At 39.2% G+C, this 27,355-nt stretch overlaps 1 protein-coding gene across 1 annotated transcript; it reads left to right on the plus strand.

The window, feature by feature from the left end:
- Nucleotides 1-419: 419 nt before the first annotated feature.
- LOC104157373 (rap guanine nucleotide exchange factor 4) lies at nucleotides 420-24,445 on the plus strand (the record flags this gene model as incomplete). Its single annotated transcript, XM_009694680.1, has 10 exons — nucleotides 420-566; nucleotides 1,786-1,883; nucleotides 4,908-5,033; nucleotides 5,490-5,668; nucleotides 10,364-10,454; nucleotides 12,708-12,758; nucleotides 13,398-13,485; nucleotides 13,817-13,881; nucleotides 22,321-22,375; nucleotides 23,906-24,445. Coding segments are annotated over 10 exons (1,028 nt in total), but the record flags the coding sequence as incomplete, so codon positions are not given.
- Between the last annotated feature and the right edge of the window lie 2,910 nt (nucleotides 24,446-27,355).

Raw genomic sequence — 27,355 nt, forward strand, 5'->3', positions numbered from 1 at the left:
TAAGTTCTTATTGCAACCAAAACTATTTTCAAATCTATTTTGTAAATACAAAAATTATTTTCTTGGAATTAAGAGAGTTTGCAGCCAGTTTTCCTGACTCTTGAAAAGAAGCTTTGATTTAAAATATTGTAATGTCCGGAACATGACAAAGTGCCAGATGAAATTGGCATCCATAAATAATGTAGCAATACTGAAACACTAGTACTTCATGGTTTACTAAAAGCTCTGGGAAATCAGAGATTTCTATGCTAGAAATTGTAGAACATCTGAGGAATGGGGAACTATCAAAACAGGAGTGATTTATTGTTGCTTTATTTGTTTCATTTGTGAGGAGTGGTTACTGAAGTGAAAGTAATTTGTGCAGTTAAGTCTCTGTGGTTGTTACATATGGCATACACAGCACAATCTTTTTTCTTTAGTTCTGTTTAAGGTGTACTGCGTAGACCAAACCTATACCACTATCCGGGTGCCAGTGTCTTGCTCTGTGAAGGAAGTGATCAGCGCGGTAGCAGATAAGCTGGGTTCTGGAGAAGGCCTCATCATAGTAAAGATGAGTTCAGGAGGAGGTACTGTATTTGTATCATCTTAAACACTTCTCACTTATGGTGAAGCAGAAAGTCGGGAGGGATTGAAAGGTTAATTCAGTCAAGGCTTTTATATCCATGTGCACGTTCGGCTGGTACACAGGTTCTGTCTTAGAGGCAATTCCTTCCCATACTGCAGGAACAGACTGGAGCTCACATGGGAGACAGGAAGAATTGAGAAGCTTGTGTATCTGCATGTTACAGAGCAGAGCTACCCTAAGTTTCCTTCACTGTAGGGCTTGTAAAAGTTTTTTTAACAACAGAAATAGGAGGTAAGCATGGATAATGTCAGGCTAGACATATGAATGAGCAACGGCAGAAAATACTGCAGTGCAGTCATTCCAGTAGTGGTCACTACCATTTTGGCTGCTCTATCCATGCAAATCACTACTGAGTAACTTAGTGCCAAGCCTACTGACCTGGTGTGCAGTCAGGACTCAGCCCCCCACTACAGGCTGTGGAAATGGGAGGGTAACTACACAGTGAGTTCTGTTGGAGAATTGGTGTTGCTGAAGTACTCTGGTTGAGTATGACTGTGTGGACACACACAGAGCTAATGACAGCTGTATTGGAAGGCATTTTTGCAAACAGTTGATGCCTGCCAAAAACAGCTCACTTCCTGAGAACTGACACCAGGCGGCTCTACTTTTTGCAGTTGCAGCAATTTTTTATTGTCAGATTTGCTGACAGCCAGTGCATGCTGGAAGAGACTGTTTTGTAAGTTACTTCATTATCTTCTCTTTACCTGTGATGTGATGCTTTTTTAGAACTGCTGTAACGAGATTTGAATACAGTTGCATTTCATCACCTCCTTATGCAGTTACTGTCTTCCAAGGCAATTTCTATCAACAACAGCTCTCCAAATGCTTACAGCTCAGGGAAGAATGAATGGAGTTCCTAATTATGGCTGAAATTTTGCAGGTAGTTTCTAGAGATGGCAGCACAGGCTCAGGCTTCTTGACCTGTCCGTACAGTTTGAGGCTGGGATTCTAGTTCTGTATGCCAGTTCTGTAGGAGACTGGTTTGGGCTAATCTTGTTGTCACATTTCTTCAATAAAGAGGATCTTATTGTCATCTATTTTGTATCCTGGACATTGGTTTCCTGTGCAAAATATGCTCCCAGAAGGGTGTGGCTATTGGATCAGTCCTGCTGTAAATTCGACGTATGTATAATAAACAATGTTTTGTTTCATGTTTACAGAAAAGGTTGTGCTCAAACCTCATGATGTTTCAGTGTTTACAACTCTCAGTGTTAATGGACGGCTGTTTGCTTGCCCACGTGATCAGTTCGATTCGTTGGTATGTATGTATGCAGTTCTCAGGAAGTTCAGTTCTTCAGTTTATTTGAATGCTTGGCCCTTTTATCATTACCAGTGCTTTAGGTAAAAACTAGTGGAAACATTCACAACAAAGGACTTGTCACAGTGCTGTGGGACAAGCCCTGAAATGAAAACAAGGTAATATTGTAATTTCCTAAACTAGAGCAGAAATCCATCTGATCCACATGACAGCACTTGGTCCCAGTATTCTCTGTCACACTGAGCACTTAGGATGAGCTGAATGTTGTCACTAAGACATGCAGTAATTCCTGATTTCAGAATTATCTCCTTAAGGCCACAGGGATATATTCTTGAAGATAGGTGTTACCAATTAAAGCATTCTGGAGATTTGACTCCCAACAGTAAGTTCCTTAAAATCTTTTCTTTCTCAGCCCCACAAAATACTGTGTCAACATCTCAGATGATTCTAAGTAGAATCACAGAAAATCTTCCTGGTAGAAAGTCTGGTTTTTTTCTTAGGTAGAATTGTTCGTAAGTACTTACAGTTTATACAGTAATTCTAATGATCTCCACAGGGTCTGCTTTTATAGAGTTTGATTTGACTGTACTTTTTATTCCTTTTATTTCATTAAAAACAAATGTCACTGCCAAGTCATGTCAGCATGAACTCTATTACTCCTAGCCTTGTTTCAGCCTCCTGTATGCTTTTAACAAGCCACTTAGTATGTATGCCTGATTTCTTTTATAGATATGGTAAAATCTATGCTTTGCTGCTGCTTTCAATTTAGTAACCAGGCAATGCACATCCAGCATACTGTAGTTCCATGCAGAGATACCTCTGGTTCAGTTTATTAAATTCTGGTGTTCCCTTAAGGTTAATTAATCCTGCCGAGTAGATACCCTCATGGGGCATGCTACGAGCAGGGGTGCTGCGTCAGTACAACTACGCTGGGTACTTTTATATGGCTCTGCATTGTCTGTGTAGACATACCTTTGGCAGCAAATTCTCATGACTTTCTGTGCCTTTTCCCCTGTGCTATTTAGCATGGATCAAGTACTGGAAAGGCTACAGGGAACTCTAACATATAGGGCTGCAATGTGCTAGTTTTCATCAACTGGACTGACTTCAGTAGGAACCAGGGAGGAACACTCAGCACCTTAAAAAGGTTCTCAACACTGCATAACAGAATATATCCCCTTATCAGCTGCATTTTTCCAAAGAGGTATAAACAAACTGAAAAATGTTACAACCTTGCCTGCCTCCCAGTTTAATCCTTTCACATTCCAATTTCTGGCTGCTGCCCATGCGTGTACATTTATTCACATTACACTTGGCAATTCCCATGTGAAAATTTTTCTGGATTAGATGAATTTTCAAATATGCAATGAGTTTACATCTAAGTGCTTCTTTCCTAGCCTTTGAAAATATGTGTTTGTTATGGTAACAGCTATGTTGTGTTTGTCTCCAAATAGGGGAGAAAAAGCCCTCTTTCAGTCTGTGGGCAATTCTCTTTCCACAGATTTCCACAAGTTAGGATTTTCTACACAAAGCTGCTGTGCTTTTAATTCATACTCTGTCTTAAACTGAAGAAATTCTGTGTTTGTGCAAATCACAATTCAGAGCAATCTTCAGACTGTTATAAGACTGATGGCTGGCCTGATGTTTTTTAGATAGTATTCCGCTTATGTACACTATTTTTCAAAATTGTAGAGGAAGCTTTTAAAGTAATAATGCCTGTGGTTTAGTTTAATAATTTTTAATTAGTTTGTATTATGATGGTATTTGAAAGACAATTTTTCCCTAGCGCACAAAGCAAGAACTCACACAAGTAAAGCTCCTACTTACTGTGTGTTATTGAGAAAGTGATTTGATAGATTAATCCAGTAAGTCCTTTTTCTTTTGGCAATATAATATTCTTATATAAAAGGGGATTCATTTAGTAATCTCATTTTTTATATTGCAGTATGTAAATATGGTCTGTTAATCTTGTAGACTCTGTTGAGTTTGTACTCAGAAAGGAGCCTGTTGACAATTCTCTGCTCTGTAATTACCTAACAAAGACCGTCTGAGAAAGTGAGGAACTTGTAAGTGAACTCTACTGCCCTCTCCTGGAAACAAAACAATTAAAACGTGGGTTTACAGGAAGCTTTGCTGACGTAACACATTTGAATTAGGGGTTGTTTGTTAGTATTTTAGCAGCGCTGGTTCAAACACTTTGACCCTAATTTATACAACAGACTACTTCAAATCTGACATGATCTCGAGCCATGTTTTAAATCTCTCTTTAATACAAGATTTACTTGTGTGCAAAACTGTAGATCACATCTCATTTATTGGGTGATATGGAAGTGTCTTTCAAAAATGTTTCACACTTGAATGATTTAAAGGATTCTTTCTCATAAGACTGTGTGCATATAATTTTAATTAGCATAGCCAGGTGTTTTGCACTATCACAAATAGTGCATCCCTGTACTGTCAGAGAAAGTACGAGGCTTATTTTATAAACGATCAGAAGATCTTGCAATCACTGCAGATTTCTGAAGTATGGCAGATGTAATAGTTCTCATCATTAGAATCAGTAATTTGCAAAAGTATTTGGCTTGTGCTTTGTGGCCTAGTTATTTGTGTATGTGGAAAAGGAAACTGATAACAAAAGCTTTGTGGAAAGACCTATGCTCCCTAACAAACAGACATGCTTTAGTTAGCACAACATGTATTGAAGTATTTATTTCTGGCTTCAAATTTTAGAACAACTCTAAAAATAACACACTGAGAACAGTCTGTTTTATTTCCTTACAGTGCCTCTGAAGAGCTTTCAAATTTTTCCTGACTGTCCTGTGCATAGCGGATACTGATTTTGCACAGGGCTTCTCATTTCATAACGCCAGGCTGTGGTTAAAAGCAAATTTCAGTTTTACTATTAGAAACATGCTTAGGAAAGTGGTCACACTGAAAAAAAAATCAGAAACATTAAGCAAGAAAAGCACAAATCATGGAGTTTAGTGTTTCTAAAATATTTTTATACCATTTTTCCATTTGTAGGCACCATTACCAGAACAGGAAGGACCATCTACTGGTACAGTAGGAACATTCGAACTGATGAGTTCCAAAGACTTAGCACATCAGATGACAATTTATGACTGGGAGCTCTTCAACTGTGTGCATGAGGTATGAGGATCTATTTATTCAGCAGATTAGAATCTGTTAGAAAATGTTTAGTTGTACATTGTAGGTTTGTGCATTATTTGCAAAACTTTCCCTAAGCTTGATTTTCAAAAATACTACGATAAAGCCACCTACAAGTTTTGAAAGTGTAAGGCATTCTTAATTTTATAGGCAAAATGCCAAAATAAATTTAAACTTTTCCTGAACATGTGCTGCTTGTTGAATTATTTCTGTAGGTATTAAGCTATTCATACATAGTCTGTAGTTACGCTTTTAGTATGCCTCAGCTATTGTCGACTGGATTTGCAGCCTGAATCCTTGTCATCTGTACAGCAATAAACATAAACTGCAGAGCAAGTTTCAGGCTAGATACTTACCTGGTCATTCTTAGCCTCTTTATTCTGTCCAAAAGATGAGATTTCTAAAAAATAAATCCCAAACTGTTTTTTTTTTTCCTAGCTGGAACTGATCTATCACACTTTTGGAAGGCACAATTTTAAAAAGACCACAGCAAATCTGGACTTGTTTTTAAGAAGATTTAATGAAATTCAGTTCTGGGTGGTCACTGAGATTTGTCTTTGCTCTCAACTCAGCAAGCGTGTTCAGCTGTTAAAGAAGTATATTAAGATAGCAGCACAGTAAGTATACAGTCATCTGTGAGCTGGAAATGAGGTTCAGTATAGTCAATTTGTTGTTATTTTTCTTTTTTATTTTCAGACAGCCACACACAGTAGAGGTTAAAATGTTCTCTATTTGGTAATTCTGTCCATTTCCTTATAGGGCTGTATAGAAACTTGTTAATATATATTCTTCTTTCCTGTCCTAGTCTCCATTGCTTCTTGATCTGTGATCTCTTAGGGCCATGTTTTCACATCATATTTGTGAGTAAATATATTTCAGTTCATTAGGAGAATCCTTCATCTACCCTTACATGTATTAGCAAATATTAATATGTGAATTAGTAACTGGTAACAAAACTGAGCCTTAATTTTCCTGAGAACAGAAGTATTTCTGGTGCGGTTCAGGAAAACCATTCTCAGAATTGCTCCGAGTGGGAAAACCAAGAGGGGAGAGCAAAGAGATATAGTATGCAGATGTGGAGGCTCATGTTACCTTCAGTTTGCTTGGGATATTTTTCTAATACTTTTGTTGAAAAATGCAACAATATGAATGTCCTTTTTTGTTACTAACTGCTGGGTCTGAGGTTGGATAGCAGGGAATTTTGCTGTCTTCTATTCTTTTATTCATATTAAAACTTATACTCTATGGAGCCTTCATGCCAAAGATGTTGGCCTTGACGCCTTATCACTGAAGTCAAGGGCAAGGGCAAGGGCAAGTGTGTGACCGACTTCAGAGGGAGCAGGGGCATGCCCCTGCCCCGCATAGCTGTAGTTTTTTAGCACTGTTACCCTCTTCCTTCCTTTCCAGTTCGTGGTGTATTTATTGCATTCATCGCTGTCTGAACAAACAGTTTGCTAAGGTGTGCAGTGAGGGAGCTGGCTGTTCCAAGTGTTTGTGAACGACTTTGGGCATTGTGACTAGAGGCCTTTAGGCAGTCTTAGCGAACAAAGAAGTTATTACTTGCAGTTAAACCATGAATTTTAACTTTTTTGCATCGTTAAATGTAGTTGTGTGAAGGAAGAGATTACTGTTACAGCTGTGATGCTGCCCTTCTCTCAGTTAATAATAGCACATAGCTGAAATCAGTGTTCACATCGACACCGCCTCAGCGTGCCTCCCGCCTCCGGGAAGGGCCCCGCTCTGCGAGAACCCCCTTCCTTCTGGGAACTGCTTCGGCACTCCGGTCGGATTACGGTTGGTCAAAGCTGAGGATTTTCAAAATCTAGTAGTGGGCATGCAGGATCAGGTTTATATTCAGAACGGAGGACAGAATTTACCTCTTTAGTTTCTAAAAATAAGTATCCCGCCTATGCCATGACCTCATTCCGCAGAGCAGCGGCGGGGAGCGGGCCGCCGGGCTGGCGGGCTGTGCCCAGGAGAGGGCAGTGGCGCCCACACACCGGCGCGTCGGGCCCTTTCTCTGCGACTCAGAGGCACGAAATGGGAAAATGTTGAAATGCGGTAAATTGAGATACAATAGTAATTTCCATAAACACTTGAAATCAAGTATTCTAAATATCTCCTTAATAAACCGCCCTAGCCGGTGGGTTCCTCAGTGTCATGGGTTTAAGCCTATGCTATTTCCAACAGCTTGACAACCTCCTGTTTACTTCCATGTTTCTGGTATCACTACAATGCTAAAAATAAATAGCTAAAAGCGGTCTGCTCTGCTGAGTCCTCTTTGTCTCCTGAAAGCAGAGAAATCTGAAGCACAAGATTTTCCTCCATACACACCGAGCGGGCAGGTTTAATTGCAGCTGCTGGAAAGGCGCTGGGAAGTTTTGCCAGGCTGCTGCCTTCTGTGCGGTGCTGCCATGGTAACAGGTGCCACAGCATGCGGTAAAACAAACACAAAGTGCACCGAAGTTGGCGGGGAGAAAAAGCCAAGGAATTGGATCAAAAGATGCGGGCCCAGGCCTTGAAGCAGTATCTTTGAGGAAGTTTTGCTTGTGAAGATCCTTGAGACCTAATGAGAACTTTACCCTACCTAGAAGTACTAGACTCATTAGAAAAGTGTTCGGGGAGAACAGCTCGGTGCTGCACTATTAATCTTAGGCATGACTGGTGGTTAACGAGATGCCTTGCACGTACTGATTTTCAAAGATAACTGCTACTGAGAACCCTGTTTCAATTCTGTGACAGGAGGCTCAGACGCCATCGCAGAAGACACATCATTTTGTGTCTGCCACCCCACGCACCCTGTGATGTGTGCTCCCTGTCTGCGCAGGCAAATGCAAGGCCAAGTGCTGGCTCCAAGTGCTGTGCACATGTGCTTTCAGTTCCAGGAGCTGTTGTTGCCTTTGCATCTGCTGGGAAAGGATGTAGAGGTTACCAGGTTCATCTCTTTTCTCCAGCCATTGTAGGATTAAACTTTAGAAAAAATGGGAGAAGTGAACTATATTTCATACAGTGAGTTCTTCCCATATTAGTTGTGTTAGAAAGGCCTTCTAGGATGTACTTGCACATACTGTTACGGATATCCACAAACCTAGTTTGTATATATTTCCTCTTCAGATATACCCACAGGCCGTTTAGAAGCCTCCTTGTGTACCACTATACTCAGACACTTTCATTCAGTTTTTGAAAATCATTCTTTCCATACACATGCATACATTATGAGCCCAAGGAGCCTGTAGGAAATTTTTGAAGGATGTGTGTTTACAGGGAAAATGCCAAGATTAATGTGCTCGTGTAAGTACTGAGAGATTTTAACCACGTGTGTTTGTGTTGGAGACAAGAGTGTGTGCATATGTGTGTGCATATGTGTGTGTGCACAATTCATACTAACAGGATTTTTCCAATACAGTCTGTTTTGGGAGGCAGAGGGACCTCTGCTCTGAGCACACTGTGGTGCTTTGGAGGATCCACTCTCTGACGTTTTACAGGCAGCGTTTATGCAGCAGAGCCATGCAGCACTCTTTCTGCTCCCTTACCGTGGTCCTGTCTGGAACTGAGCTATTTAGTGTAGAGCCTGTAGAATTTACAGAATATTTGGCGTAGAATGTCATACGTCTAGATGGATTTTAACAGGGACTTTGTCAAATTACATTGCTTAACAGTGTATTTGGCAAAACTTTTCCTTTTTAAAATGAAAGAAGATTCAAATTACATATTGCAGATACATCTGCAGCTGCCTACTATGTTTGAGCACTGCTGCTGTGTGGTGCTAATTATTTTTACCATGCTACAATTTATTCTCAATGTCACAGGCTGTGGACGGCTAGCTGTTTCTGGATTTAGATACGTGTGGGGAAGAAGTTATCACTGACAGCCTATCCTGGCTGTTTTTCATCCTTATCTCCCCTCAGATCCACTAACAAGGCACTCCCTGACCTGCTCTAGTCAGAATAAGTTGGGGTAACTTTAGCATTTCAGCTTATCTTCACTAGCCTTGCTCACTGTCCCTAATCTGATGTGGGAGAATCTGTATGAGCAGCTCTGCCAGAAGATCTGAAGGGGCAGCAGTCTCCAACAGCCAGACCATCAGATAGGAGAGATCATTTTTTCATGCGCTCAGTGTTCACACAGTGCAGACACATGTGAGGCCCAGATCTAAAGGATACCCGCTCAATACATCAAGTCAGGTGAAATGGAGGGACAGAAAGAACAGAATAACGATAGGGTGATGTGGCAATTATGGAGTTGGACAGTAGGATGCAACGATTGTACTAATTTCGTCTGGAGCTGAGGATACCTTACAGGAGCCAAGATCTTTAGCGATGAATTAAAAAATCTGAGAATCGTAGCTTGAATCTTGTGAAAGTTTTCTTGGTAAACAGCAAAAGAAGCAGAGTCTGAGGTTCTGAAATCAGATGTTGTCAAATCAGTTGTGAAAAATAGCAAATGATTTGCAGGAATCTGGCAAGACACAGATTTATGAGATATAGGCTTTGTCCTCTCTCTTTTCTTCCCATTGAGTCAATGACCCAGCTGAGCAGTTGTGTGGGCTCTTCCTGTCAGAATGTGTCTATTCTTGCATATGGTGTATTGGATCTTCCTTAATACTCATTTACACGTTCCAGTTTTTCCTGATTGGTAACAAAAGTTCTCCTTTGCATTAGTGTTGAAGGGTGACCTCGAGCTCCTAGTGCCCAGGACCTCTTTAATGATGCCAGTAACAAATGGCAGTTCTTTGCTTGAAACATCCTAAAGAGTTCCAGAATCTACAAGTACTAGTTAGAAATCATATACAGCAAGAGAGGTCACTGACACACAGGCATCTCTAGACAGCTGGTCTTCTCCCTTTAAAAAGACACAGCGCCCTTGTAAACTGCAATGAAGATCATCTAGGGACAGTTTCCAGCATTTAGTAGCTGTTCAGAAGCTGTCAGCAAGTTCAGCAGTAAGTGAGGTTGTGAACCAGTTGCTTCCACTGTTTCTGGTATTCCCTGGGACTGAATTAAGCCCAGTTTCAGGACTGTGATTCTGGGTGGGGTGGAACTTCAAAGACTCCTTTAATGTGCTTGCAGAAACAGGCACCCAGTGAAGTGGAAGCAGGAGATCTTTTTAAGAGGGAGGGGAAAGGAGCCTCCAGAGTGTGGTGAATTACTCACATATTGGTTGAAGTGGCGTGCCACAGGTGTGCTGGCCAGGGCTGCCCAAATTCAGTCACATCTATGCTAGATGCCTGGGTTCAGCTCTCTTAAGGTTGTCATGTGTACTTCTGCCTTGACTGATATATACAACTTAAAACCTGGCCCTTTGTGTTTCAGCTGTAAAGAATACAAAAATCTGAATTCCTTTTTCGCTATTATTATGGGACTGAGTAATGTTGCTGTGAGCCGTCTCTCATTAACATGGGAGGTAAGTCTTAGCTAAAATCCAATTCCAAGAAGTTTGACTGGGATTTGTGCTTTTAGTTAGCAAAAACATGACTTGGGCCTTTATTATTGATAAAATTAGATCTACTAATTCAGCTCCTGAGCAGAAGCCTTTAGCTAATTATTTTTATTAGTAAGGCAGTATACCCATAGATGTGTTAAATACTCACAAGCAGTTAACAAGAGTGAGAACAGCAGCTTCTGTTGATGACCTAAACTGCCCAACAGGATGAGTGAGTGAGCCAGTTAACCTCTTACCTCAGCCCATCCTCTGTTTGACTTTACTGATCATTTAGTGAGATCACCCCATAGATACTTCTCTAAAATCCATCCTCTGTTTATACATATTATTTTCTGATCTCCGTATGGACTCTATTGCCCTGTTAAAATGTGGGTTTGTCCTAACCAGTTCTGGTTCTCTCTCTGACATGCAATCCCCTGCTTACTATCAGTTTGGTCTTCATTCTCAGAGCTTCCACCTTTTTCTGTGGCTTTGCTCTTTTGTATGCAAGTATATAAAAAGGGTGCAATGTCCAGCAGGGTGAGGTAGTAAGCACATGTAACCACTAAGACCATACCGGTTGCCAAAAGCAGTGCGAATTTGAATGTGCGTGTATTTTGTTCATTACAAATTCAAAATAGTTAGCATGACTGAGGTCATTGATGCAACTGAGACCAAAATTTGAACACCTTTAAAAAAGTGCTCTGAAATAGGAGATCAGACTAACACATATGAGAAGACAACAGCCCACATTTCAAAAGTACATGTTGCAAGTGGTATATACAATCAGTGCTAAAGGCAAAGATTTGCATTTGCATCAGTTTCTCAAAATAATGACCCTTCATTTGTGGATACTGAGAGGAATAGTTGGGAGAGATGAGACAGTACAGAAGTAGTATGAAGAGAGAAGAAGGAATTGAATGTGTATACTACAGACAGCAGTCTGAAATGGGCACAGGATCTGAGCTGGAGGGACACAGATCATTTGTTGCTGTGGGGTATGAGTTCAGGGAAATGTTATCACGCTCTGGTTCTGTAGGGTAGTCAGTTTATCAAGAGAATCTCTGCAGCTTGATTTTTAGCCCATTATATATACACAGAATACACTTAAAACTAAACATTTCAAGACCTGATTTTTGCTATATTATCATGCATTTACATTAGTTGCATGCACAAATTAGATATTTGCAGGTGCAAATGTCCAATTATACCACTTATTTCACAAATACCTAATCTGCATGCATATGCAAACTAGGCACACAGTTGTTCACACACATCATTAAAAATTAGGCCCTTGCTGTGGCACAGTGTAAATATCTTGCTAGGGTACACACTCCAAATGTAGAAAATATTGCAAAAAATCATTTCTACACTATAAAGTCTGTATTAATTTTTAATGTTACCTGCTGCCAGTAGTAGTCTGATTTAATAAGCAAATACAGAGAAATTTCTTATTAAAACTAGAAAGCTGACATATTCTGAGTGTGCATAAAACATTACTGTGATCTCTGAAGGTAACTTACAACATATCTCATAGTCTTTATAGTAAAATTATTTAATACGTATAGCATAATATGAGGGGGAAAGGAAATATTTGGTAACGCCCATCTCATCAGGATCACTGCATGATCAACTTGGCTACGATTTATTTGTGTAGGTATTGTGGACTGAAAAACTATTCATTAATTTAGACCCCAGAAAGTGGTAGAGGCCCTTGGCTGCTGGGCATGTCAAGAATTTGAGCAATAGTTGATGACACATCAGCATGAACAAAAAAACCTCCTGGAAATGCCCAGGCATGGATTTGAATGTTGCAAGGGCAGTTCATCATAGGTATGAATAATTAAGCTGACCTAGCCTTATGCAAGCTGTGTGTAAATTATATTTTCAGGCAGGATATAATCAGGAATAAAAATCATTGACTTGAACTTTCACTTACATTCTGAATTCAGTGATTCCAATGTGGCCAAACAAAAATCTGAATCAAAACATCCCAAAGGAGTAAATTCAAGTTGGGTTTAAATCAGGATCCAGGTTTCATGGCTGGTCCCGTCTCTATTTATAATCTGGTTGCTAGGAGACATGTTGTATTTTAGATTAGCACATTGTTAGAAATATCTGGCAAAAAGAGCACTTTCCTGACTTAGGGCATTGTAGAAGGAACTAGCATGTACAGTAAAATTGCCACACAAATTGGATTTAATTAAGGTTTGCTATTTTTGTTTTTATTAACAGAAACTTCCAAGCAAGTTCAAGAAGATCTATGCAGAGTTTGAAAGCTTAATGGTGAATAGCAATAGATCCCTTATTCTATGCACAATCTGAGCTAATTCAGTTTCTAAGTAACTGATTTGAATTCCTTGATTCGGAACATTTTATATGTCCTTGTTTGACTTTAAGAAGTTTATGATCCCATTTTAGAGCTGCTAAAACAAGTATGTATGACTAATAAATTATACTCTTAGGAACCCACTCTGAGAGAACTTATGTACCACTCAAAGTTAATCTGGGAACTCAGAAAAGCTTTATTACATGTTTTCCGATAGTACATATGGGAAATCATATTTTCCAACCTGGATTTTTCCAGGCAATACATTTTAGTGTTACAACATATACAAAACTGGATCTGCAGCTGCCAGAAGGGAGGAGAAATGTGTGGTTCCTTTTGTGAACAATTTTTTTGTAATCATATCTTACCTTGCTATTTGGCATGAAAAATGTTTGTGTTTAGTGGCTGCATTCTCATCATGTAAGCTGTATGAGAGAATGATAAAAGGTGTCTTTAGTTTACAGATGCACTTTTAAAGCCACAGGAAAAAATAATTATTTTAATAAATGCTGTGACATCTAAATGAGTGCATACAGTGTCTCAATACATATAATAATACATATTGGCAATTATGTGATTTCTCTTTTTTTCTTAAGGATCCATCAAGAAACCATAGGGCCTACAGACTAACTGTAGCTAAATTGGACCCTCCAATAATTCCTTTCATGCCACTACTTATAAAAGGTATGCTCGGATGTTACCAGAATTATTAACTTGAAAGCTATTTGTCAAATATTTGAAGAGTAAGAGTAGCAGCAAGAAAAAGCAAAAATCAATCTCAGTGTGAGGTATGATCTTTTTCTATTATAAAAAGCATGACACAGAGACAAGAAAAACTGCTTTAGTACATCTGAATATCATACCTCAATTTTACTAGTCTCAGAAATGTTGCAAATTAAAACCTAAGTGTTTTATAGCTGCTTTGATTTTTGTAAGGGATAGATAAAATGTTCTGCTGTTTTTTTATGGCTATGATTCACTAATGAGCTTTTATGTGGCTTTTATTTCTATACAGACATGACGTTTACTCATGAGGGAAACAAGACAATCACTGACAACCTAGTAAACTTCGAAAAAATGGTATGTATGACATATTTGAAATTAAAATTTAAAAAGACCTCCATATTCATCTCTTCAAGAGTGAACTTTTCAACAATGACTTCCAGGGCTAAAGAAAGTGAAGGCAGGACCAAGAGCTGGCAAAAATATTCTGCGTTGCACACAGTGCCTGGGACCTCTGGGTTTCTGGAAAACCTCACAGAGGTGGAGAAGCAACTGCTCACTGAGCCATGCACACCCAGAATGTTTCCTAGGAGAGGGAGCACCAGTGACAGGAAGCAGAGCTGTTAGAGACAATCTTTAACAGCCAGTTTGGGACCAAGCTGTGATTTTAGCTGCCGTTCCTTCAAACAGGACTGAACTGCCTCAGGCTGGGATAGTTCTGCATTGCTCCTCAGAGAATGAAAGAAGCTTTAATACAGAACATGCACAACATCTTATTTTCTTCTTTCCTTTAACAAGTGAAAGGACACTTCTGTGACTTGATTGCTTTCATATTGGAAAGGGGGATCAATGATAGAAGGTTAGATTACGCTCAAATTTGATTTATTTTAAATCCTGCCCCTAAGCTGTCATCATTTCAAACACTGTTGTCAAAAACTGCAGGCAGGCAACTTCCCATGGCAGGAATCTCAACTGAAACTCAAGTTTCTCAGCAGTGAGAAGCAGTTCTCTTGGTTGCTAAGGCCATGTTCTTAACTGATGTGGTTCATGACACCTACATGAGAAACAGGGTTAGCCAAGCTCAGCTATGAGCAGCTACACTGCAAAACCAAACCTGACTTACTGTTTCTGCAGTAAAGCTCTATTCAGCAGCCATACTACAGCATATCTACTCTGGCACCTATATCTGCTTGTTCTTAGTACTACAGTAACCAGGACCATTCCATGGTTATTTCCACTGCACTAGGGAGGAGCTTGTCTTACCTGCTGAGCACTGATACTGCAAAGGGGAAGAGAGAAGGACTTTCAGCTCTTTAGAAAACTTCACAGAAAACTGATCATCACTCTGAGTGAATTCTTCTCTTAGATTTTAGTCTGTAGCTCCAGGACAGCCTCTGTCCTAGGGTGAAAATACCTCTCTGCTAAGCTGAGACTTTTTTGTGGGTAAATGGTAGTGCTAATGCCTGAGTAAGGGCCTGACCTCACTTTGCAATAATGACATTCTGTAATTGCATACACAGACTGTGTTGTCATCTCCTTCCAAAGGCCTTGAGCCTTCTACCTGCAGAAAAGGACTTTTTTCTGGACTGCTTGTTCTAATTAGATAGATAAATATATGTATTTTAGTGTAGATAGTAAATATTTTGGGGAACACAAGGAGATCTCAGACTTGGCCAGAGCACCTCCAAACCAGGAGGGATGACAGCTACATTGCTATAGTCATGGCTATATGGCTGGCTCCATGTTCTCCACCTCACTTGGCCTACTTACACCTCCTGAGCCAGAAGACCCAGTACATCCACAGGCCCCAGAGCTGTATGCCTCAGGCTCTTCTTTATGTCTGATTATGTGTGAAAGCCATTACAGGAGGCAGGAGCTCATCTGTGAGCACTTATCCATAGGCAGAAGTTCAACCCATTTCATTTAGAAATGGTTCTGCACCACTCTATACCACCGTTTGGCACTCCCAAGGCCAAGAGTGAATTTTGTAGCAGCTTAAACTGATCTGTATCTAGGCTGCTACCTGTCTGCCCTTTTCACCCTAGTCTGCACATTGCCTTATCTTCAGAAGTATGTTGTCTCCAGAACATGGATTTAGTAGTCGCACCCAAAGATTTTAAATAAAATTTTATATTGCATGTATGTAGTATCACCCATTTTGATCTGTAATCTGAGCTTTCAGCATTTCTTTGGGAGGGGAAAGTGAAGATCAATTAATGTATTTTTGATGCTGTAAATTTTTCAAAGAATCAATTTAATGTCTCATGTTCCTCCACACAACAGAAAGGGAAATGTTCTCCTTTTTCAATATTCTAAACCTTTCTTCAGTTAGTGCTTTACCTAAAAGCTCACTCTGCTTTTTCTCTAAGCCTTACTGCAAGTACGTCTTTTGTGTTTTTAATGTTCTTCACTGGCTATTCTGCATGCTTCTATGGTGATTTTACTGCTTCTCTCAACCCATAGCTCTTCAAAGCAACATGTATTCAGATTCCACCCACATAATTCATTCAAATCCTAATGTGGACCTGGCAGTTTTTAGCTTTTTGCATGTGTCATCAGGTCAAGCAAAGAAGAAAAGCCTACTGTTAAACCTCAGTCGCTACCGCCTACTTGCGTTAAGCGTACAACTGTCATATGCACACATAATTGCCAGATATTAACTAGTGAAGACAACACCACTCAGCCAGATAACGCTCAGATAAATTCATCTCTCTTTTACATAAGTATAAACTCAAGGTAAATCTGCGATGTTATTCTGCCATTTTCAGGAGAAAAGCACAAACCAGATTTCCTCCCAGGAATCATGTCCTGCCATTTGTTGCCTCTGCCTGTTTGTTCTGCTGCATGATGTTCTGTTACAAGCAGATGGAAATACCTCTGAATATTGCTGGGAGCCACTCTATTACTGATGTGTCTAAAACGTCTTAATTTGTTGGAAAATTATTTCCCTTGATCCATCTTTTGATGCTTGCTGAAGTTTATGAATAAAAATATTTCGGTAGGTGCCACTGGTGGTGCCATTTGCCACCGGAGGAGGTGGGTCCCTCCATCTTTCATGTAAGCACAGTGATGAAACTGAGAACAGCCTCTGGCATCATGTCTGCATTCTCACCACAGAGCTCTGGTCCTGACAGCTGATGTGCTGCTGACAACTTTATTCCCGTAACTGGCAGCCAAAAGTAGAAGTTTGATCTAGTAGCATCTCTTCAGCTGAAACAGCTTCCTTTAAATCTTTTATGCTTTCTGATGTTTCTGTTATTATTTATATTAAACGATGTATCTTAAAATGTACAGGGTCTGTCAGACAGTGTCTGAGACAGGAGTTCCTCAAGACACAGAAACAGCTAGGCCTGGTTTCCTAAATGTTTGTGTTTCATGGCTGCTTAAGCTCTGCTCAGAGCTTTCCTCGTGGCTGGGCCATGTGTGGTTTCTTCATGGCTGGGGAATTCTGTGTGAATAGGCTTTTGTCATAACATAGGAACTTGCACTACAGCCTTTTCCCTGAAGAGGAGAAGAGGGCACTTACACGATAATTCTCTTGTCCACAGCAATCTGTTTTCACAGAAAACTGATAGGAGCTTTCTTACGTTTGAAAACTCTGAGTTCTTTTTTCAAATTTGACAAAATTATCTAGAGAAGAAGGGAAAAACAAACAGATGGTGTTAAACCACATTAGCCTAGGTTTTTTTAGCAAGTCAAGCTAAAAAGGAAAGGGAAGAAGTCAATCTTGTCCTGCTACATTTTCCTATAAGTGATCTTTTCAGAGGTGTAATGGCAGAACTGTGGTATTGGCAGTAGTGGGGGGGACATCACTCTGCAGAGCATCGCTGAGCTTTACCTGCTGCTGTGTGTGTTGCCTGCTCCTTCTTCCCCTTCCCCATCTCCTGATCCCCATGGATGCTTCTTCTTTGGAGGAGGCTGTGAGGAGTGGGAGGGCAGGGACAGCCTGCTAGGGAACAGAATACCGTGTGTGGTAGAGCCACAGCTATGCGTAAAGGGTGAAGTTTGTAAGCAGTCTCATTTGGTTTTTACAAGATGGGGGAAAACAATATTAAATGTGGCAGAAATAGGTATATTCTTTGTATTTGCACTGTACTTGTGCTCTTTACTATGCCATTTATTGCACGCAGCAAGGCGGTGGAGGGGGAGGGTGCGGGGATGGAAGAAACAAGCATTTGGCCTTAAAATCCAGCCTAGAACATGTTGTTTATACTTCTGTCAGTAAGCAGACAGAATAACTAAATTACTGGTATTAGTAGTATAAGTCTTTAGTAAAAGGTTTTTTTTTCACTATCAAACAGACATGGGTTTAGAGAAGTATTGAAGGTCTTTTACTTCACTGTAAGAAGCTCATGGAGAAAAGATATATGCTGTTTCCACCATGGTGTTGCTCAGATATACCTTCTAGGTTGGCATATACTCCATGACCTTGTGTGTTAAAAACTACCTGCATCTTTTCTCCACTAGTGAGTTGACAGTAGATGTTAGTTATAAGTGTTGCTTTAGAAGACCCATCTATGTAAAAACTGAAGACGTACTTGCTGTAGAGGAACAGGAAATTAATAGGCTTGTAAAGTTTTTAAAATGCCGCAGTTTTAGTTTGGCAGGTTAAGGACATTTTGAGAGCTGCAGGTAGGTAAAGGATAAAACGATGTCAGTAGACAGCAAACACAATTAGTTTGTGATCTAGAATACATATTTGTCTTTTAGGTCCATTAATGACCCTCTTTTCAGGTGAAGGAGAGCCCCCAAAGCTGTCATTAGTATTAGTTCCTATAAACTCTGTATGATTTAGCAGATACAGGACATCCTACAACCTGCAGCACAGTACATGGCAATACATAACATTCAAGTGACACTGCTTTTATAGCTATATATTTAGAAAAAAATTTAAAGCCCTTTCCTAGAATTATGTCTTTCCAGGGAAAGAAGAGAGAGGAAAGTGAGGGAAGTACTGAGCATGACTCTCCTTAAGGACAGGCAATATTTCATACTCCTGACCACTTAGTGATTTCTGCTTTTTTCAAACCTCAGCTGCATAATCCTGCACCCTGACTACCAGTACAGAATTTTGTATTCGTAGACAGAGGGAAGATGGAATTATTTGGGAACTTTATCAGTGCCATTTCTCAAATTATCAGACAGCCTGAACAAAGATCACTTTCCGTGGCACCATCTCCATGTCATGCTACCCAGCATGTCTCAGAAATGGCACCTGTAGAGGGAGCAGAAGTCATGAAAGAGCTCTGAAAGTGCTGACCTGCCGTGGCAGCACAAGACAGCGCCATGAAGCTGGCTACTGACGCTTCTTTTTGTCAAGCCTCTTCACCCTTCAGGTGTGAAATGAGGATTAGAGAATCTGTGCATATTGGTTTTCGGGTTTTGTGGAGATGAACAAAAGGAAATTCACAGTCTGATCCTTATGCAAAAAAAAAGGGCAAACGTTCTTCAGTTTTGGAACATAAAGATTATGCAAAAAGTGTGTGACTAAAGCCCTTACTAGCTTTCTATGGCATATATGAATATTTATAACATTTAGAAACCTGGGCTTGGAATGGATTAGAAGATAATGCGCTGGCCTACTGCCACTATTCCAGACTGCGTAAAACTTGAAAAGGTATTGTTGTGTACATATATCGTGCTGGTAGTAGCGGTTGTTTGTTATATTATGCAGTTGATTCTATTTCAGAAAAATCCAAATTTAGGTTTATATGGCTTTTTGATAATGGTCTTTCTTAGCACAGCGAGTAAACAGAGGTTAATTTTTGCAGGCATTAACTAGAGGTAATCCTCTATTTGAAGAAAAATTGTAAAGAGCTGGCAATTAAACTTCCATCTGAACATTTTCTCCGTGCATGTTTCTAGCTTTCTTGAATCAAAACCAGACAATCCAACTTATCTGCAAGATTCAGGAAGGGAAATTCACTTTTGTTTCATATGCCGTTTTTCTGTCGAATTTGTACCTTCTAAAGAGGAGCTCTTTTGAGTTTATATTAGACAGCACAACAGCACGTGGAAAGAAGCAATGTGAAAGGAGCTCTTCAAAGATACATAATGCTCCAGAATCTCCCCACTGGGTTGCAATGCTGTCTTCTGTCGACAGTTTCTCCATTTATTCTGCCTTAATACCCACTTCCTCGTTCCTTTGTGTTTCATCATTGCCAGGATTCTTCTGAATGCACAGATTGAATGAAATTATCCTCAGGAATAGGCAAAGTAACTCCTTAAAATTACGCTTTTCAGTGAACTGAAGGAAGCCAGGCAGTTCAGCCTTTAATCAGAAGCCAGCCTTAAACGGTGACACAAGTTCATTGCCACTTCGGTTTTCCTTGCCTGCAAAAGTCCGTATAATGAGAAATTCGGAAATAGTGAAAACTTTTTTAAAACCTTCGCTACACACATAATTTTTCTTTCAGTACAATACAGCATTACAGAACTTATTCTGAATGGTATGTTTTTTTCAGAACAAATTCCCCACATAAAGGAAAAAAAAAAAGAGTGAAATGATTCCACAGAACACACTTTTTTTGATAAATACAACTTTTCATCTAAGCAGCGTAATACCTAACTAATCAAACACTGAGCCTACAGTCTAGCTCCAAAGATCATTATGAAATGAGACTTCAAAACCTAAACATTTATAGGTATGAAAAATTAGAGTGTGTATTAAAAAACCATCTAGAAAGCACATCAAGCAACACTAGCTATCTTTGTAAAAATGAAGTGTCCTTGGCAAAGCTTCCCCTGAAGTTAGACGCTCTTGAAACTTCATCATCATGTTGGCTGGTCCAGTTCAACTTTATGATCTCTCCTTGAAATAGTTATTTTAGGGGAGTACTTTTTGAAATGGTATAAATCAAAATAGCAGCATCACATAACAGATGAATCCATACCATATGAATCTATATGCAGTGTGTCCTGTCTCAATCCAGTATTATAATGGGTGCTTATCTTTGAGTATTTAAGAGGTCCATTGAAGTCACTAGGGCTTATTCACATGCTTAATGCTAAGCACATATGACAATGTTTGCAAGGTAAGTGCCTTAGAAAATCTGCCTAGTAGTAATGGCTTGAAGAGGTATGAAAATTAACATAGGACAAAAATTACTCTTACTTGAAATCTACTTGTCACATATAAATACACGTGAACTTTAAGAACAATATAAGCAGACCTATATCCAAGTTCCCTAAATCTTTTGGGAACTTGTGTTTTAGAATTAAAATATTTTAGATCAGTTTCAGAGTAGCTGCTTTTTATTTGATTTTACAATGTGTAATGTACAAAAATTTGGTACATGATATATCAATAGTGTTTCTAATGCTGACCACGAGCCATATCCATTTTTGTATGCTTGGCAGTGCATTAAAATGTCTAAGATTATTCAGTATGTGTGTAAGGAATGTTTTACATTGGTGCTTCCAACTTCTGGAATGATGGATTTCACAAAGGTATTTTATTTATAACATCATTTTCATGTAAGATTAGAATTGTGTATGAATTTTGAGGAGCATATGCCCTAGGTTTTACTGTTTACTAGTAAGAAATGTCATTCCATTGTGTGAAGGCTTATGACTAGCTTGTTAATCTCACACAAAATTTCAAGAAGGTATGAATCAGCTTGGTGAGAATGTGCTGTGTTAAAAGATGTAGCTGTGTTGTAATTGTTGGACCATGTGCCGGAACAAGCGTTAGACTTTGATTAGGAATAGCATTTCCCTCCTCTGCTTTTTCTTAATCTAAGCAAAAGAAACTGAAACAAATGTTGTCCTTATAACAGTGATTGAATCAAACTATGTAGCTAAGGCATTCAGTTGGACTGCTGAAGTTTCAGTTTATTTGATATTATGCAGAGCAACTGATTTTGCTCCTGCACTGGTGGGTGTATTACCTGTGTGGTGCTAATCACACAAGCCAGTTAAAATTTTGCAGTCCAGAACTAAATCTGAAATGTTTTCCTTTATGACTTACCTTCATTTCTGTTCTTAAAAACTTGTAAAATAGCATCTGATTTATCAGAACAAAATACATTGATTAGTATTTTCTTACCTAAGTGAGTGGAATGATGGCTTATTTACCACAGAGCAAGCACAGCCAAGAAGGACTGAAGTGACTTCTGCTTTTTTTGTGAATTGCCAGTAGAAGTGTCCACCAAAACTGAATCCACTTTTTATGTTGGGTTAGATAAACTTGTGCAACCTAATGAAACTTGCCTACAGGGCCACAGTTCTAATGGTGGCCTTCTCACCTGTGAATCGAGCATACTTACAGAGGGAATCAGTGAACATAGACCCTCACGTGCTCATTTTCCACTGTCATTTTCCAGGAGAGCTGCATTTTAAACTCAAACTCATACGAAAGGTGAAAGCTCTTTAATTACTGAGTATGTTCTAGAAATGGCCTTGCTGTTAGGAACTGATGGTCTTAAAATTAACATGTGTATATACTCCAAGGTGTTCTACGTGATATTCCTTTTACTTTTTAATGTGGGAAGATGTTATCAAAGAAATGCACATTGAAGGGGCTGATTTTCATTCTTAGTTAAGGCATTTTACAGCATCCAAGCAAGGGAAAGGGTTCTCTGAGCACAAGTAAATTACACTCATGCTCATTTAAAGCCTGTGTAAATGCAAATCACGCCCTACATATGAGGGTTTCAGCATTAAAATTATATTTTCATTCATATGACTGCTTTTATTGGCGTATGTCTTCACACTCAGGCACAGTTAGGTGCTTCGTTTAAATGATGATGAAATACAGTGCTTGTTCTCTGATTGCATCCCATCTTTTCTTTCCAGCGCATGATTGCCAACACTGTCAGGACAGTGAAATTCTGCCGAAGCCAATCTTTCAGTAAGTGTATTACAACATCTGCACAGTCAGCATTATCATCAGTAGCTACAGTAATTACAACTAATTCTGTGTGTACCAGAATTTAAAAGCCTGGTTTCCAGTGATTCTTCCAGTTCGGATCCTCTGATGTTTCACAGGGTGAAGTATCCTTCAGGAAGCTCTAATAAGCCCCTTCTCCTCCATCTCTTTTCCAAGCACATGAGGGAGCTAAATATCTGTGAGGTCTCTACACATCTGTCAAATTAGAATCGGTTGAAATTAGCCACTGGGTTTAGAAGTGGTTGAAATAAGGCTAGCAGACAGTAGCACACAGATACATGCAAGATACTTGCTTGGATAAACCCTGTTTTTATAGGAAACCAATCCCAAAACATGATGTTTATAAATAACATAACTGCAGAAGGTGATGAACTTAAAACCTGTTTGTCAGTATAATTACCAGAACTTGAGGGCATGTAAGGTGACAGAGCTGTATGGTCAAACAGGCTTGCTCTGTGGGTCTCATGTCATCTAGGTGCACTATCAGTCCCAGTCACAATGGCATTTCCTCACTGCTTCATTTTGCCTTACAGCAGCCTTCCTCTTTCTTAAAGAACAGAATAAATAATATAAAACAATGTATTTATATAAAAATAGTTTCTTTCCATCTGAGTCAAAGCTTAACTCTAGAAGATCAAGTTAAGGGACCTTTTTTTTTTTTTTTTCTCCCGCCAGCAAGGTTTCTCTGGCTATATATCTTTTAATTTTCATGTATTAAGCACTAGTGAGACCTCCACATAGTTAGAAACATAAGCAGATTTTCGCTATACATGATATAACAAAATGTCAGTATATAGGTGTACCATATGTAAGTCCCATGGGGTTTTTTTGTGTGTATACGTATTTATATATAGTAGATGCTTCAGTATCTTTCTTTTAGAGGAGTTTAAGTTACCTAACACATATTTCATTAAATTGTAAGCTGTTCACTGTGAGGCTGAAGATACTCAGATTTTAACTCAGTGGTATTTCATAATTGTTGTTTGAGTAGGTGTAATGCAATTACGTTAAGTAGTAAATTTTGAGGCTTGAATGGGGCAGCCACTAAGCACTACAGTGTTACGAATATTTAATACTGAGCTAGAAATGGGACTATTTTGTGAAAGGAGGCTTAAATCAATTATTATGTAGTTTTGAATCTGTGTGAAGGCTGCTGGTCCAAAAGCAGATGGGCAGCTTTAAATCATACTAGTTAGCTGCATAATTTATAGCTATTGACTAGTAAGGTGATGTATAAAACTGTGACCAAGGGCCATCAATTTCAGTAAATGTAGCCAAGGATATCTGAGAGAAAAAGTTAATTTGTGGGGGTAGTAACCAGAAAGACTAACAGATGTGGAGGAAAGGTTCAAAGAGAGCGATTTCTAAATATTTTCTTTTTAACTCACTAGGATCCGATGTTTCCTGTGACAGCTTGTAACGAGTTATGCACTCTATTCAGGGATTTGTTTGTTTAAGTGTATCAATCCTACATCATTTCTCTTTCACCAGATCCCGACGCAGCCCTAACTAATAAGAACCATCAGGATGTTCGGAGCTATGTGCGGCAATTGAATGTGATTGACAACCAGAGAACTTTATCACAGATGTCTCACCGACTAGAACCGCGTCGAGCATAAACATTTGAAGTAGTGATGGGAAATGATCTTTTATCCTGTCAGGGTCACTTGTTAAGAACTTCACTTTCTCTGCTACCACACTGCCACTATGAAAATAAGGAGAAATGTATTCCAAGGTCTTAGGCAATGCACAATGTACCAGCCTGTCAGAGAACTTTGGCTGAGGAAGAATGTGTGCACTGTAGCTGTAAAGGTCGCCATGTTGTGAACTGTTAATTAAAGTGTAGTAAATGATTTCTTATATGGATAAAAAAAAGGCAGAAGATAGAATAGTTACTGAAAAATGCCCCAAAAGCTTCTAACAATTCTAAGGGAGGTAGTAGTTTTCTCCCTAATTAAAAATCTGTATTTTATGATTTATTCGCCAGGTCAGGACCAAAACTGATCACCAGTTTAGCTCGCGCAGCTACTGTTGACCTCAGTAGAAGATGTATGTAGGCATCTGATGAAAGAATGTACGTTCAAGAGAGGTCCATTCAGGTATAGTTCCATTCAGAGAAGACTTACAAGTATTTCCATTTGAAATACAACAGATACTAAGAAAAATTTCTAATCTTAATCGTACTGCCTATTACTGCCAGCAGTGTGGCCATTTCAGAAAACTGACAGGACTGAAAATATTTTGAATGATAAATAGATTAATCTGTGTTTACATTTTACTTCTTTTTTTAAACTACCAATCAGGTTTTTAGAAAATTCCATTACAATACTAAGGTTGTCGAAATCAATAGCATAAAGGTAGCAAAGGAGTGGTTCAAAAAGAGCACAATATGCACAAACGGATTCAAGAGAATAATTTCCTGGACATTAAAACCTTAAACTTCAGCTATAATTAATTGTGGCTGGTTAACACATATTTTCTGGTCTTAAGCATTTACAGATATCTTAATTTTCAGCCAACTGTTTTGCACTTTCAATAGACTGTAAATAAATGTTAATTCATTATGTTCTAGAATATTTATTTATGTGATAGCTATTGTGCCAAAATAATTCTGTTTTATTTAGTTTGTTTAGCATGTTATGGCGTGCAGCTTTTGTCTTTATACTTTATGTGCATTTTATGTGTAGGAATTGTGATGTATGTTTTCTGTAAATAACAGGCAGTACCTTATTAAATGTAATTGCTGGAAAGGTTTAGTTGCTGGCCTTATTTGCACTTTCAGCTTCATTCCTGCATAAATACCGGTGCTATTAATTGGCTGATATAGCAACATTTGCTTGTCATTTGCTGGGCCTTGAAACCGCAGTCAGCCTACATCCATTGTGATATGGATGACCAATTTAAAGCCAGTCAGATCCATCCCTGCCACAGGGGATGACAGTCTTGCAGTGATGTAATGCTATGGTTTTATTGGCTGGTTTGTTTAGAGTTTCTAAGAGGCTCCCTACCCTCCCATGTAAAGACAGAAAACATTTAAATTGGAAAGGTTTAAATGAAGAAGGGATGTAGTCTTCATTTTAGCCATCTGACTAATTTGTCCTGCTCGGTCTCTGATGTGAGCACTACAAGTTACTACCTTATCTTGGACAGGATTTTACCTCAGGTTGGCCAGCTTGAGATGGTGGCTTATGCGGCACTTGAGAGGCCTCTGGCTTCGGTCACCTCAGGGAGGTCTATCAGGTCCTGCAGCCATGATGGAAGAGGTGATCTGGCACGTACCCTTTCCTCTCCAAGATCATTTGTGCTAGCCTAAACACTCCATAGGATGGCTGTACTACTGCAGGGCAAGCACCAATGGTGGCCAAGTGTGTGCCAAGGGAATGATGATGTTCACATGACTAAAGTCTTTCGTCTTGCATTCACACTGGCTCTGCTCTGCAAAGCTGGATGCCATAAAACTGATTAAGCCTGAAATGAGAAGTTGCAATCTCATCATTAAGCTTCAGAGATGACCTCACTGATAAAACCTGCATTTCGCCTCAGAGGCAGAGTATACTTTTCTTGGCGTTGACCAGGACTGTGTGGAGTCAGTATACACCTAAAGATTTATTTTTTTTTATCTATAAAAATAATTACATCCTTTTAGTCAAAACATAAGTTCTGCAAAAGCTGAGAGTCACCAGGGAAACGCTGACACGTAGAACTACTATCTGCTCAGTACCTGCATTCTGCAAAGGAAAGAATTACACAGTTAAGAAATATTCTGCAGCATGATGAAATAATTTATTTTAACTTTGCTGTCTGACTAGAAGTTCAAGATGATTCAGAGGAAAACCAGCTAATAACATACAGACAAATTTGTGTCATCTTATTTCAAGTGAGAAATATTTCTTATTTCCATTTGTACTGCTCTATGAATATACTTCATATGGCTTTTTCAGATACAGAATCTTCCCAGGGGCAAAGTATGCAGTAGAGTAAACTACAGGGACACAATTAATTCAAAAGACATTTTTATCTTTACAATCAATTTATAACATTTGTGAGTTCATGATTTTATTTGTTCCAGATTTGTTCCTATTGTTTGGACTTTCATTTATTTCTGTGTTAACTGGTTTATAAAGCTGCCAAGTTTCAGCTTGGCTCTGCACATAGACTAATTCTTCACCCGTTTAGTATGTTTTTATCCCCTTGGTTTACTCTTTTATTCCTTAGAACCTCTAACTGTTCTACTTATTTGTTGCCAAACAGCCTCTATCATGTAGATATATCCCTGTGATACGAATAGAGGTTTTATGGCACCTCCATATCAACAAATGAATGCAGTTTACCTACTCAATGAAACTGGTATCTGGCATTTTTAAATTTTCCAATAAAGAATGCTGTATAAATAACAAGTGTTGCTATCTCTGTATCTAACTCACTCACTCAAGTGGCTCAGATAGTTGCTATGGTGCTGATCACAGTCTACATACCTAGAGATTAAATGAATAAAACTACCTTCTGGCTCTGGGATCCATACTGGGCTTCTTTCGTTCCCTGTGTTGACTTTACAACAGGAAGGCAGCTGTGATATATTGCTCTTGCTGTATGAAGTCTAAGCAACTGTTGCAATAGCGTGAAGAATGAATAGGGACTCGGGAAACAGTGAAATGTCAAAATGCCCATACTGTCTTCACCCTGTGCTTGCAGCTGCAAATCACAACTTGATCCTGCTTCAATGAAGAGACACCCCATATCTGTTGACTCTCAGGGCCAGTCTGTAAGCCTGGACGCAGATGCCGTGCCAACCCAGCCAAGCAAAAGAGGGTCTGGCAATTCCTAGCACTGCGCTGCTCATGGTCCATGCTGCTTTAGTTGTAGGACTTGGCCTGAGTTTGGCCCATGCCAACTAGCACCTCATGCGAGTGTCCAGCCATTTTTTGCAGGGGAGCATGCACC

This window comes from Cariama cristata, unplaced genomic scaffold (assembly GCF_000690535.1).
Source record: "Cariama cristata isolate BGI_N322 unplaced genomic scaffold, ASM69053v1 scaffold14882, whole genome shotgun sequence".
NCBI classification, from domain to species: Eukaryota; Metazoa; Chordata; class Aves; order Cariamiformes; family Cariamidae; genus Cariama; species Cariama cristata.